This window comes from Martes martes (assembly GCF_963455335.1).
Source record: "Martes martes genome assembly, chromosome: 3".
NCBI classification, from domain to species: domain Eukaryota; kingdom Metazoa; phylum Chordata; class Mammalia; order Carnivora; family Mustelidae; genus Martes; species Martes martes.
The window spans coordinates 109561050-109575877 of record NC_137890.1 but is presented as its reverse complement, the minus strand read 5'-3'; the positions used below and the strand labels follow the sequence as shown (position 1 = coordinate 109575877).

Below are 14828 nucleotides of genomic sequence, written 5' to 3'. Positions count from 1 at the left end.
AAACTGACACGTACTTTACCCACATCTCTTTAGTAACACAGGGATTCAAAGGCTGGATAAAATACTTTCATGCCTCTCAACACAAACCTGAGAGGGTAATTAAACAGATGGTAACAATAAACCGAATCTGAACACATCAGGGAGGGGAGTCCCTTATTAGAAGCCTTACACAGTGAAGGGAGGGGGACACGCCACTCTGGGGGAAGCGCCTTAGCAGCCAACACCTTTATGTCTGCCCTGACCTCAGAGGAAGAAGTTTATCAACCATCTAGGGGTGGGTGTCCTATCACCTGAGAGAGGGCACCCAAGAGGTCTTTTGTCTGCTCTGAGGGGCAGGAATGCAAAGGACTCTAAAGGAATGCAATGGTCCTCAGGACTGCCTTCAAAGATGTGGTTTTAGACACAGCAAGCATTACTGTAAATCCACCATACGTCCCCCCTTACACACACACACACACACACACACACACAAACACACGCAGACACATGCACATCAAAATCTTCTAAGTTGGAGGACTTATGCTTGAAACACAAACCCATTTTCTTCTACAGGAGGCCCAAAATGAGATATTACAGACTTCTGTGATGACCCAGGTACTCTGAATATTTTCATCCTCACTCTTAGCAGCAGAATGTGTTCCAACTTATTCTATCCTTGAAACATAATGGAATTCTACTTATTTCTCAGATCTTCATATTGTCCGTTCGTCCTGAGTTAAATTTACAAAAGAGGGGTCTTGAAGCGGTTTGATATTTCAGCTTGTAAATGTATGCATGTGGTTATTTTTCCTAGAATATAAAAATAAGCTTAAATATATAAATATTTTATACATCTCTCTGTATATCTACATCTATAGCTATAGAGATATAGAGATATGCATATATATACTATATACGTATATATGTATAATAGATGTATATGTGTGTGAGCTTAAATATATAAATATTTTATACATCTCTCTGTATATCTACATCTATAGCTATAGAGATATAGAGATATGCATATATACTATATATGTATATATGTATAATAGATGTATATGTGTGTGAGCTTAAATATATAAATATTTTATGCATCTTTCTCTGTATATCTACATCTACATCTATATCTATATATCTGTAGAGATAGAGAGATGTGTCTATGTATTATACACATATATATGTATAAAAGACTTATATGTGTGTGCCTGTGCACACAGAGAGAAAGTATCCACTATATGCAAGAATGGATCTTGTTGCTGTGGAGGTTTACAATGTTATTGTGCGATCACACAGGCAAAGATGCTATTTTGCCATTACATAAGGCATTTACAACCTAGGAGATAATCAAATCAGTGTTTGTTCTTCTTCTGTTTCTCAACCTGCTTCAGTTCTCTGCTGCAGTTGGCAAGTGCTTTGGGTGCCATTTATGAGAAACATTCAGCATCAATACAACAATGATTTAGCTCAACTAGGGGCTCGCAAGCAAAGGACAGTGTTCAACATACGGTGTTTTTGATTAACCAAGGTTATAATAATGATCTATTAAAGGACATCTTTGAAAACCAAGACAAATATTAAAAGGGGAAAATTATAAAGTGTAGACAAATGTAAATCACGGGACAAGCATCGTTTTGCAGCTTGCACATTACCTCTTTGTAAGCGCATATCGGAACTCTGTCTGATGTTAGCCTTGGGATTTTGATACTTAGTAAGTATAAGAACTGTTCCCATCTTCTGATACAGTTATACCTAAAATGACACCTATCCACTTAGGACTTTGCCCCCAAAATCTCCTAATAATATTGACTATGGTTCCAAAGTTATGTCACGAGGGAAGAGTATAATATGAATTAAGTAAGAGGTGCTGCAAATAATTTAGCGGAATAGCGTAGTTGCTGCCACACAGAGTATTAGGTAACCTTTTTTTAATTAGAATGTACACTTTTAGATTACTGATTATGAACATCAGGGGACCCGAGATTTTGATTCATCAGTAATTCTCCTTTATGTCTACACTAAGATGTAAAAATGAGACCTCTGGCTCTAACGTGGTATTTCAGAGCCTTTCCATGCTGCTACAGAAGCTGTTTTACCTGTAATCTCTAGTACTGCTCTGCCCCCTTGTGCTGCGACAGTGAACTCAACAGAGGAAGAGTTTGCCTTCATCTTTGTACATGAACTATAGAAAAACCCCACTGTCACTTCTCACTTTTCTGGCAAGTTCAAGGTCAGTGTCTAGCTATTTTCAGCTCATCTCTTCTTGATCCATGCAGAGAAATGACAAGGTAACGTGATTCGGGGTCAGCTGTATTACAGGAACCGTTACATAAACGGAGAAAGTGAAAATCAATCCTAGCTGACAGTGACTTCGGGATAATCAACGCTCACTGGATGCCTCTGTCAGCTCGCCTGCATCAAACACCGTGTGACTTCTGTCAGATCATTTTAATAAAACTATATTCTCACTTTCAGCAACCTAAGTAAATATTTCACTTGAGCTGAATTTTTTAGACTATGTCAGCCTTCTGGATTTGTAAATCGTGCCAATAATTCCTTGAAAAATTTCACGGGCAATACCTATTATCCTGAGGTCTGTTACCAACCTGAGAGGGAAGGTACTTCTGCAAAATAAGCCCTCCTTTTTGAGTGATCTGTGAGAGCTTTCCTGCAGACTGTTGCATCTGCTGCATTAAACTCCACACCTTTGCCCAAGTCACCCTCAGCCCCAACTCCTCTCTCCTCCTTGGGAGCACTACCCCTGAATCCATCATTTCTCAGTGAGAGACCAGGTTTCTTTTTCCTCCTTAGACGTTCGTCACTGCTTTCCTTTTATCTCTGCATTTTCTGCGGGGACATTTCCCTTAATACAGAATTGGAGGCGCAGCATTTAACAAGATGTTCCGAGTTCGTGGCATTCCTGCTGACAGCACCTGATATGACCGTTCAGGGAAGGAGCTGCTTTGTCCCACCCACCTTGTGCTCCCTTGAAACTGTGAGGCACCGCAGTCCTCCACTGAAGTACAATTTACCATAATATTAGTTGTCAGTAAATTCAAAGACGGAACTCCTAAAGCTATAAAATGGATTAGAAGCAATTTAAAAAAGAATTAACAAACTAGAGTAAGAGTATACTGTCAACAAACAAATGCTCCATCATAGGACTGTAATTTGGAATTTTAATTACCCCTCTGCTTCTGTAACAAAACAATGTCTGAACTGGCAGCGATTTGAATCTCTCACAGGTCATTGAGCATTCTAGTTAATTACTCTATGAATAGCCTGTTTTTCTCCCCTCTGGAAACACGTTTCTAATGGCAGTCAAGGTCTGACAAATGTGTCATCTACATAATTAGCTAGGAAGCAACACAAAACATTAAACATGCTTTGTGCCGACAACTATCAAAACATTTCATTTGTTGTCAATTATTCATTACTTTGTAGGTTCTGAAGGGGTTGTTATTATGGAAATAAGTCCAGATGCTAACAAGGTTAGAGTTTTGGATTCAAATTAGTAATCAGAGGACTAACTTTTAAAAAAATGTATCTCATGTACATTCAGCGCCATGTTCAATCAGTAGGAGATTATAAACAAATTTAGCTATGCTCAAGTTAAAATGAAAACGACGCAGCCACGAACGTGAATTCAAGAGCCTCCGCTCATTCTCTGAAGCGCAGACTCGCCCCTGTCGTTGCAAACTTTCCGAGCCTTTGGCAAGTCCAGTGTGTGCTGGTAAATGACAGGTGAACATTGCACTGCATGAGCTGACATGCGAAAGCAAGGACAAGGCAGGAAATCCCAACCCCCCACCCCCACCCACGAGCGCAGATCACGTAAAAGTCAAAATTCTAGCTAATAAACTTTTGAGTCTGTCACCAGCACACTGGTCACCTCAGGTAACCCTTGGATTTCATGAGTATTTTTTTTTCTATTTCTGAAATCCGGTTTTTTCTATTACTGCTTTAGTATTGTATATAAAGACAAGTATTGTCTTGAAAGCAGCGCTCCTGATGTATATAGAGGATATAAAAAGATTTCTCAACAAAATTGACCTCTCAGTGGCAAAGAAAATTGCAGTGGAAGACGCATTATTGCGTAGTCATATCTGAGGTTTGGATCTACGGAGAGGCTCACTCCACTGTCCTCTAACTTTCCCTTATAAACCAAAATGGCTTACAAATGTCATCCACAATAGTCCAATAAAGATTAGGAACAAAACACTGTCCTTACACTGATGAGATAAGAAAGATTTAACTGCAGAATGCAGTGTACAAGAACAGTTCATAAGGCTTGTTCTCGAATGAGAAAAATAGAATTCAAATTATATTTGTGTGTGGCTAGAATTTAATTGAGATGATCAGTTTATTTTCTACATAATGTTTGATCAGATGCCTGTACTACAGAGCTAGATAAAAAGAAAAGGGGGAAAAAAAACAAAAGCATTCTATCAGGAGAAATCAAGAAGACCCGTTATCTACAGAGTGTGCAAAATATGTCAGGAAATAATTCTACCCTGAGTGCTGAGAATGCTCAGTTAATAAAAAAAGATCAGCCACTCGCTAAGAGAAAATAATTGTCTGTATCTATATTTTTCAAAGCAAAAAGGCATCCACATCTTACACTAAATAGGACACATTAAAATAAGCTTTAATAATCTTTATGCAGAAGGAAACTAATCCATTTTCAGATCATACGATCCACAGCAATAAAAGGAAATCATCAAACTAAAAACAATTTTAGAAATGGCTGCAGACTCTCATTTAATTAACATGCAACAGATCATATATTTATGAGGAAGTCAAAATATTTAGGAAGCCTATAATCCTGTAAGCCTTAATGTGGTATAAAAACAACAAATAAATGCAAAGTGTTACTGTTATACATGCCTGCCTGATCAATGGTTTTCACATATTGATCTATAAATGGAGTTGACAGTCTGTGTTGGCTGCACATTTTCCAAGCAGCGCTATTTTTGCAGAAAACCAATACGGGCAATTACCTTTGTTTGAGATGCCAAGTCTTATCAATTCAATGTGATTTAGTGTCATTTTAATTAAATATCAGGATCCACTTCAGGACCATTTATACAAACAAAGCCTCAAACCTAACTATAAGCGTGATTTGAAGTAAACATGGACAAGTCCTACAGTCTCATAATATTTCTCAAAAACTCTGCTAAACAGAAGGCTTATATTTTTAGTAGCAATTTTTATGTCTGCCTTTTTGGCTAGCCACAACTTTGGCAAGTATCCTATAATCACAGAAGTAAGAAACAAAAGAAAATTGTTTCCTCTTTTTCTTTATAATATATTAAAAAAGAAAAATGAACATGCGCAGTCTGTTAATGGAAGCAGAAGGAGTCGTGTACGTTAGCATTTAGGAATGGCTCAACCTAAGTCCTTATCCTAACAGTAATAAGAAGATATTCCCCTGTCCACGAGGGCCATGAATAAAGGATTGCACTTCTGTGGAGTTTACAAGAAGGAAGTGGTGAATATTCATACATGTGGCTGCTTAAGACACCAGCATTAAATGCCGAAACTGCTCCTGTCTGCAAATCCTATGTCTGCAATTTTCCTGATTTGGGCTATTTAAACTCTTCATTAATATCTATTCTAAACTGTCTAGTAGGCTGGAGCTTCCCTCTTATAAATAGCATCAAAGCCACATTAAACCTTCCCCAGTAGCTATTTGCTGGATTGTACATTAGCCTTTCAGCCCTTAAAGAGGCACACTTGACTTGCCCCCCATTTACGCTCCCGAAGCCGTCTGCTTCTATGTTTCGCACATTCGGGCAAATAAGCAGTCCACCTTTAAGAGGTCTCACTCCGGTGCTCAGGTTGAGACAACAAATCACTGAGACCAAAGAGCGTTCCTTCCCTACCAAGCGGAGGTCTCCAGATCTCTCTTACAGAGAGGCAATTTGGCTAACCGCTTCCTTCCGTGCCCAAGCTTCCCACCTCTCCAACATTGGCCAGGTAGCAAAGTGGCCTTATTAACTACATAAACATGATCATTGGGTGTTTAAAGAAAACGGCGCATACTGCCAGGGAAATACTAATGGAGAATTAATACCTGCTTTACTGAAATGCTTCCATGCAGCCCTTGGGTAATGAAAACTTCAAAGTAATAAGTAAATTCACCTGCGTTTGCATAGCACAGGGTCGAATAAATGTTTCTCCTGGCAGTTCAGACTGCTCCTCTGTTTAAGATACCAAGAACATAGGTTCTTCTGACATATCCAGGAAAGTTTTATATGGTGTTCCAAGTTCACAGTCCTGTTAGCAGTATTTTTAATTGAACGCAATAATAAGGAGGATTTTATGCATTAATGACAAAATCATACAATTGATTAGACCCGAGAACCTTTTATCATTTTCTGTAACAAGTTAAATTGTTGCAAATACAGTATCAGATTCTTACGTTATATACTCCAATAAGTCCATATTAGATTTGCATAACAGTTATGCCAGGGGACACGTAGTATATATGTGCCATGTATATGAAATATAACGCAAAACAGATATACATATATATATATGTATATGTCTTGAAGTAGTCCTAATTTCAGATTAATTTCAGATTAAATGTAAGTGTACAGATTAAATGTAAGTGTCTCTGTTACAACAAGCCATGCCACGTGTGATAGGTGCACACATTTTAGAATACACCTCCTCCTGCCTCTCCTAAGTTCAAGATCTCCCCCCTTGACCTCACCCCAACCTCCAACTTCTGAAAAATCAAGTTCTTAGTTTAGCTTGAGCAGATATCTTTAACAGGCTTGTTTGAATAAATATGCCAAAATACTTTACATTCTGTCAGTATCTAGTCAGAAAATTGTGCATGGAAAAAAGAGATGAAAAGAACCGAGACAGAAAGAAAATTAGTGCTGTGGCAGGCTTTCAGTACAGTAGCTCTGAGCCAAGTTTTCTCGGTGAAATGACATATCCTCACTAAAATACCCCTTTTATATAATTATGCACTGAGTACACATAACCAAAAGTAACTTTTATTTTTGTTCCTTATCGAGGAATACATATTGCCCAGGCTAAGAATGCGGAAACAAAAGCTGGGATAATTATAGCTAATTTAACTTTGGAAAACTCTTCTCTAGCAGTCCAGCATATAACCCCCCAAACTAAAGTTATGTAACAAGGTAATATCAACAATGAGAAACTGCATGATAAAATCCTGCCCAAAAGTGAAAAATGCTAATTTTGTCTCATTTAGCAGCTGGATACAGAAATGCTCATTAGTTTTAAGAGGGTTAATCCTTTTAACTTTTGCATATTGATATGCCAATTATGCCTAATTGTACAAGAGGCATCAGTCAAGGTAATAGTGCATAAACACATGAAAGTTATTAAGTACATCCCAACATGTAATAAAGTAGGTGTTAATTGGTAGCTGAGTTCTGCGGGCTATTGAGGTGGATAATTCATTGAGAGATGGATCACTTGTAATTTCTCTCCATAATTCCTTTTGCAGTCTCATGCTGTGATGTTTTCATGCTTGTCAAAAACAACTGCGGCATAGTGCCTTTTGTTAAACACAGCCAATAAAATATGTTAGGCATCATTAAATATACTTAACTTTTAAACTTTTTCAAAGGTACAGTTCTTACTGATAATACATTACAGAGATTCCAATAATTTACTCTAACCACCGTCTCAAGTTCATAGTTGAGGAACATTTTAGCTGGTTTAAAGGCAGAGTCAGGCAGGCAGTGCTGTGCCTCCCAGCAGACAATACTTTTAAACGGGAGAATAAAGAAAGAAAAACACATCTCTCTCGGGACCTTATCTCAGGATGGAGCTCCCACCCCTGACCTATAATCACTGGCTTCCTTGTGCTGAATTTGTCTATAATACCTGAAGAAAGCATGCTTAAAACTATGTATTTCTCAAGCTCTTGAGATGGTGGTGGGTTAATTTCACACTTGAAATTCGAGTGAAAACAGGGAATAAATATAATCGGTGACATGCAACTCAGCAAGTTTATCTCATTTAATAACTCAGTTAGGGAGCTGAATATTTCATAGGCCCCTACGATATTAACAGAACACTCAATTAATAGCTCACATGGTTCTGTGGAGTGACTGGGACTCACAGTCTGTCCCCAGCTAACCTATTTCCCGCTCTCGCTCTCACTGCGAGAAACAAAATAGATCTGGGGTCCAAAAGAGTGGCTAACATTGCATAAATAATTTTGTAACATCCTATGGCCTCAGCTGCAAGTTACCACCATTATGGAAGAAAATTAACCAGAGGAGACTCATCGTAATCAGTGTGTTTAGTGGCTCAGGATGCGTGCAGGGGCAGGGACACAATTGGCAGTAGAGTTCATCTCTAACTATTTTATTTCAAATCTTCCTAATGACACATTATCGAGACAAAATGGCTTCCTCTCCAAACCTTCCATCGCCACACCATTTAAGCTCATTCCAAATCAAATCGTAATTCCAATATTATATATTGTTGGGAGATTTTAAGAAAGAGATTTTCACATTTTTTTTTTGAAGATTCCACCCCCCCCCCTCATTTCATTCTTAGCTAATTTTAGCCTCTGGCTTTTCAAAGTGATGTACTGTATTTGGAAGTACAAACGCCACATGCTAGCATAACCTCATTATTTTTATAACACTGAAGCATGATAGTGGAGGCCCTTAAAATGAGTCAAAGGTGCTCTTCAGTCTAGCTCCAAATCCACTTTATCACTCTGGATTAAGCCCAGCTCCTCTCTTGCAACTGGGGATATTATTATGACTATAAGTAGGCAAGATAAAATGCATTACAAAAACAGTTTTCTCATGCACATTAGGAAAACAAATAAAACAAAGCTAATTAGTTTTTTGTTGTTGTTTGTTTTTTACTTTTTTAACAAAAGTCTGTATCACAGAACATGGGGGCTTGGGGTATTGGACTTACGGGTTCAATGACCTTCCCAGCATCGGTGAGGATCATGGATTTACTTTGGCTCAGCCTGTCGTGGTGGCTGTTGGCATTTTTGATTCTCATTTGCACAGCTCCGGTGCCTTGACGGGTGGAATTCAGTGTTTCCACAGAGGTATCAGAATTCATAGATTTCTGCATATTATAGCGTTATCCTGGTAAAATATGAAAGCATTGTGTTATTCTAAATATATTTTTTCCAAGAAAAACTTGGTGGGGTGCAGTTTCCTGTTCATCACTAAGGTACAGAAATGAAACAAACCATCTCCACCTCTCTGAATAGTGCAGAAGGTAATTACTCTGTAGTTGTTTTTATCAACTGGAGCCTCTGTATGTGGACACTACTATACCTGCCAGAGGACTTCCAAGTTCATAGCCAGCACAGCCACACTTGTGTGGTTCCCAATTCCATTAGGGGATTTCTAATGGCAACACGATATTCTTCCTTATGTAGAAATGCCAATTAACTATCTTCAGGGTACATGCTGTTTGCATTCACAACGTTACCGAACTTTTACCCACCCCATCCCACCTCACCCCTATACGCTACCCCCCCTTCATCTTTTTTTAGTGACCAAAAACCTACATGGACGAGATTGTATTTAAGTGAGAAGAATTGGCTTTAGGGCACACTAAGCTGGTCCCACTGACCATGAAATATGTTGGCTTGGCCTTCTTTGCATGGTGTTCAGTCCTAGCCCTGACCCTCACTCACAATACCCAAGAAGGGCAATTAAAGGTCCTTTGTCTGCTGCCATCAGCCAACTAAACTAGTTTCAGTAGCTTTGATGGACATAATGTTGATGAAGACTATGAAAAAAGAGAAAATCAAAACCATCTATTTATTGATGTTTCCTTTAAGTCTGATTTAGGCAGGAAAATTCAGGGCAGGCACATGCTAAAGGAATAGCAGTGAGGAAACAATAATTTGGAAAAGCAAATGAAGAGAACTAAACCGTGGCAACATCCATGGGTGGACTGGGAGGGCTTTGGTTGCTTCCCCAAATCCATAATCCTTTTTAATGGCCCCTCTCCACAAGCCCCTCTGAGGAGCATATCATGTCATTTAAAAGAGAACATGTGCAATGCAAATACAACTTCTAAGCTTCTAGAAACAGACCCCCTTCTGGCGTGTCTCACCTATAGACATTACAGAGCTGGTCTGGGCACATGTGTCCACACTAGAAAAAAATTGTCATCAATCACAAGCCAAGATAATCCAAGGGAAGGATTGTATTCTAGGGAGCTAACTGTATTGGTACCCCTATAGCTGTTGGACAGACAATGGGGTTAGCTAGCATCTTGGTAATGTTCAAGCTCAGGGAACTCTAAGAAGGTCAGAAAAGAATGAAAACATTTTAATAGGAGACAAAGTGTTACTTCATAATTGATACCAGTAAGGCAATGGAGTGATAATTTAGCAAAGAAGTTAATATTTGTTGAGCATTTACTATTGACCAGGCAATACAGTCAGTGATTCAATTCTTGCGAAACTCCCATAAGATAGGCATTCAACTCATACCTTTCTAGAAAAGAAAAATAAAGTTCAGAGAGACTAATAGTTTTCCCAAGAATAATGGACAGAAGAAGAGGAGGACCTGTATTTTGTTCCAAAAAAAGACCCATCCTGGTAAACAGATACGTTCTAGTTAATCTATACTATGAAATATTCCTCAGCAATAAAAAGAATAGACTATTGATGGTTGCAACCACAGGGATGAATTGCAAATTCCTGAATAAAAGAGGCCAGGCCAAAAGAAAGTACCTATGGAGTGCTTATGATTTCATTTATATAATATTCTAGGAAATGCAAGCCAGTATTTAATTATAGAAAGCTGATCTGTGATTGCCTAAAGATAGCATGAAGGGAAAAATGGATTATGGTAAATACGAGGAAACTTTTAGGTGATGGTTATGTTTGTTAGCTTGACTGTGGTGATGGTTTAACAATTGTATGCATGTATTTAAAAATGATCAAATTCTATAAGTACTTGTGCTATTGTACTTCAGTTATATCTCATAAAGACATTTATGGGAAAGTTGTTTTAAAAATTCCTTAGCTAAATTAATTAAATTGACTTAAGTTTCTTAATTCTTTATTTTGTTCATACTTCCATTTTTATGCTTCTGTATGAGTGATATATTATAAAAACTCATGTAGTTGAGAATAAAAGAGCTATTTCAATAAGACTGGAAATAAAAATTTGAAGTAATAAAAAAAGAAAATCTCATCTCCACTATTCCATAGGAATATAATAACAGTTGCTTTGATAAGAAGGATTTTAAAATGAATAAAATTTGGCTACTAATATAGACATAGGGAATCTTACCTCTACTTCTAACTTGAATAAGATGTAGAGTATTATACAGATAACTGTTAAAAAAAAAAAGTAAATGCATTTTCCATATATCTGAGTATAGGCCAATAAGCTTTTGGTTTTATTCTGTATATTATTATTATTATTATTATTATTATTATTAAAGCTATTAATTTTCATAGCCAATCAGAAAGTAAACACAATAACAAAGTGAATCTATGAATCTTTGATATTTTTGAGGATGCTACTATTAAAATCATGAGTTTTTCAGAATAAATTATACTAAAATCTGTATGGAACCACAAAATACCCTGAATAGCCAAACCAATCTTGAGAGAGAAAAACAAAGCTGGAGGTATTACAATTCCAGATTTCAAAATGTACTACAAAGCTGTAGTAATCAAAACACTATGTTACTGGGAAAAAATAGGCACATAGGTCAGTAGAACAGGATAGAAAGCCCAGAAATAAGGCTGTGATTATATGGTCAACTAATCTATGACAAAGGAAGCAAGAATAGACAATGGGAAAAGGACGGTTTCTTCAATAAAAGGTGCCGGGAAAACTGAACAGCTCCATATAAAAGAATAAAACTGTCCCACTTTCTAACACCATACACAAAAATAAACTGAAAATGGGTTAAAGACATAAATGTGAGACCTGAAGCCATAAAAATCCTAGAAGGGTACACAAGTAGTAATTTTTCTGATACTGACTGTAGCAACATTTTTCTAGATATTTTTCTTCAGGAAAGGGAAACAAAAGCAAAAATAAACTATTGGGACTGCATCAAAATCAAAAGCTTCTGCACAACAAAAGAAACCATCAACAAAACTAGAAGGCAACCTATGGAATGGGAGAATAATATTTGCCAGTGACATACTTGATAAAGGGTTAGTATCCAAAATTTATAAAGAACACATACAACTTAACACCAAAAAAAAAAAAATACAAACAATCCAATTCAAAAATAGGCACAGGACCTGAATGAACATTTCTCCAAATAAGACATACAGATGGCCAACAGACCATGAGCATGAAAACAAGCTCAACATCGCTAATCAGGGAAATGAAAATCCAAACCACAATGAGATATAACCTCACACCTGTGAGAATGGCTAAAGTCAATAACACAAGAAGTAGTAAGGGTTGGTGAGTATACAGACAAAAAGGAACCCTCATACACTGTTGGTGGATACTGGTACAGTTACTGTGAAAACAGTATGGGATTTCCTCAAAAAAATTAAAAATAGAAACACTATATGATCCGATAATTATACTACTGGGTATTTATCCAAAGAAAGCAAAAACACTAAATCAGAAAGATATATGTAACCTTATGTTTATTGCAGCATTATTTATAATAGCCAAGATACAGAAGCAACCTAAATGTCCATTGATAGATAAGAAAAATGTGGTGTGTATATATATATATATATATATATATATATATATATATATGCAATGGAATACTATGCAGCCAAAAAAGACTGAGATCATTACATTTGCAACAACGTGGATGCATCTAGAGGGTATTATGCTAAGTGGAATAAGTCAGATTGAGAAAGACAAATACCATATGTTTTTACTCATACATGAAGTCTAAAAAAAGCTAAACACAAGAAAATGGATAAATAACAACAAAAAGCAAAATAAGACCTATAAATAGATAGAACAAATTGATGGTTAACAGAGGGAATGCGGGTGGGGAGATGGGCAAAATGGGCGAAGGGGAGTAGAAGGTACAGGCTTCCAGTTATGGAATGAGTAAGTCATGGAATAAAAGGCACGAGAAAATGAATATAGCCAATAATATTGTAATAAAGTTGTTTGGTGACAGATGGTAGTTATACTTGTCATGATCACAGTATAATGTAGAATCTTGTCAAATCACTATGGTGTACACCTGAAACTAACATAACATTTTGTGTAAACTATACTTGAAATTTAAATTTTTAAAAAGTTAAAAATTGGGCACATGGGTGGCTCAGTTGGTTAGGCAACTGCCTTCAGCTCAGGTCATGATTCTAGAGTCCCAGGATCGAGTCCCACATCAGGCTTTCTGCTCAGCAGGGAGCCTGCTTCCCCCTCTCTCTCTTCCTGCCTCTCCACCTACTTGTGATCTCTCAGGGTCAATTAAATAAATAAAATCTTAAAAAAAAAGAAAAGAAATATCTGGGTTCTCTTCTGAGTGCATATAAGCCTTGATCTTTCAAACTCAAAAGATGGTGTGTTTGTTATGTTGGTAAGGGAAATCACTTAGGCTAAAGCCACTATCTTCTGACCAAGAGCATGAAGCCACTGTATTTACATAGCCTGGCCACATGCCATTTATAGAACATGTTGCTTCCTCAGAGTTTGCACAAATTTCAAAGTCAAATCAACATTTGCATTCTTGTAATGATTTCACAATCAACTCGTTATTTGCCTAGTGATGAGTTACTGTCAAAAGGCCGGATTACTTAGAACACCTCTCATCTGGCTTCCCCACCTATTTTGTTGGGGATAGGCTGAAGAAAAAACTTCCAGAATCTTCCTTTTACAGACATTTTTGTTAGGCTGACTTCTCCCCTACTATAATATTAAGGTGATTTCTCTCCCCATGCTTTCTCTCCTCTCACCATTACTTCCTTTCCCCATCTTCACATTTTGTTGATACCTCAAAGACACTCTAGTTTTTCTCTTTATTCAATTTCCCTTGTATTTTGTGTTCTATGATGGCATTCACTCAATACTATTTCATAATTGTTCTTGTATTTCCTAAAATTGGTAGTTTCTAACTTCGCAGAGCACTATGACACAAAATCTCTGAGAAGAATAGATATGACACAAAACCTCCTCTTAAAGATTTTCACCAGCAGAAAATAAATGATCCATTCAACATTTATGGAGAGTCTCCTAAGTGGCATATACTATATCAGAGGCTGGTGATTTTCTTTTTTTTTTTTTTTCTTTCTTTCTTTTTTATTTTTTTAAATCAGGTGCCTTACAGGTTGGTGAGGATGGTGGAGAAACAAATCAATAATTAAAGGAGAATAGAGTTGTGTCCAGGTGGGGAGAGGAGCAATGGCATCAAACTCGGGTGGAAGTGGGAGGTGGAGAGAAAGTCTGCAAAGTTGGGGCTGATGCTAAGTCAGGACAGGCGAGGCATTTCAAAGGGCTCAGCAATGCAAAAGTATGCAAAGAACTGTGAGATGACAATGTGGATAGTGAAATGTACCATCAAGGAAAAACATAGCACCAAGAAAGCTCAAGGAAAAGAGAAATGATGGCTTTCGTGAAGAAAACAGCATTTAACCTCAGTGTGAGTGAGTCTGTCCTCTTGCGAGCCTCTTGAGGGGGGTGAAGGACTGACTGAGAGCCCCTTCCTTCTAACCCAGCCAGGACTGTAAGGGGCTGGTATTCTAGATGCTCTGAGGGAGCGATGAAGGAAGAGGGGTTTCCTTGGCATAATACACAAAGGTGTCATATTGATAAAATGAGCATAAGACAGAGGGGTGCAGGACCTGCGGGTGGCCCCTGCCCGCAAAACCCAGGGATGTGCAAGAGGAAGGAGAGAAGACAGAGGAGGAAGGAAAT

General features: G+C 37.6%; 1 protein-coding gene across 1 annotated transcript in view; it reads right to left on the bottom strand.

Annotated features, from left to right (window-relative positions):
• ARHGAP15 (Rho GTPase activating protein 15) overlaps positions 1–14828 on the bottom strand; it is a 601263-nt gene that overhangs the window by 564054 nt on the left and 22381 nt on the right. The window contains exon 2 of the mRNA XM_080798365.1: positions 8908–9086. Within this exon, the coding sequence (XP_080654491.1) occupies positions 8908–9072 (165 nt within the window). The 5' untranslated portion in view covers positions 9073–9086. The remainder of the gene's footprint in view (positions 1–8907; positions 9087–14828) is intronic.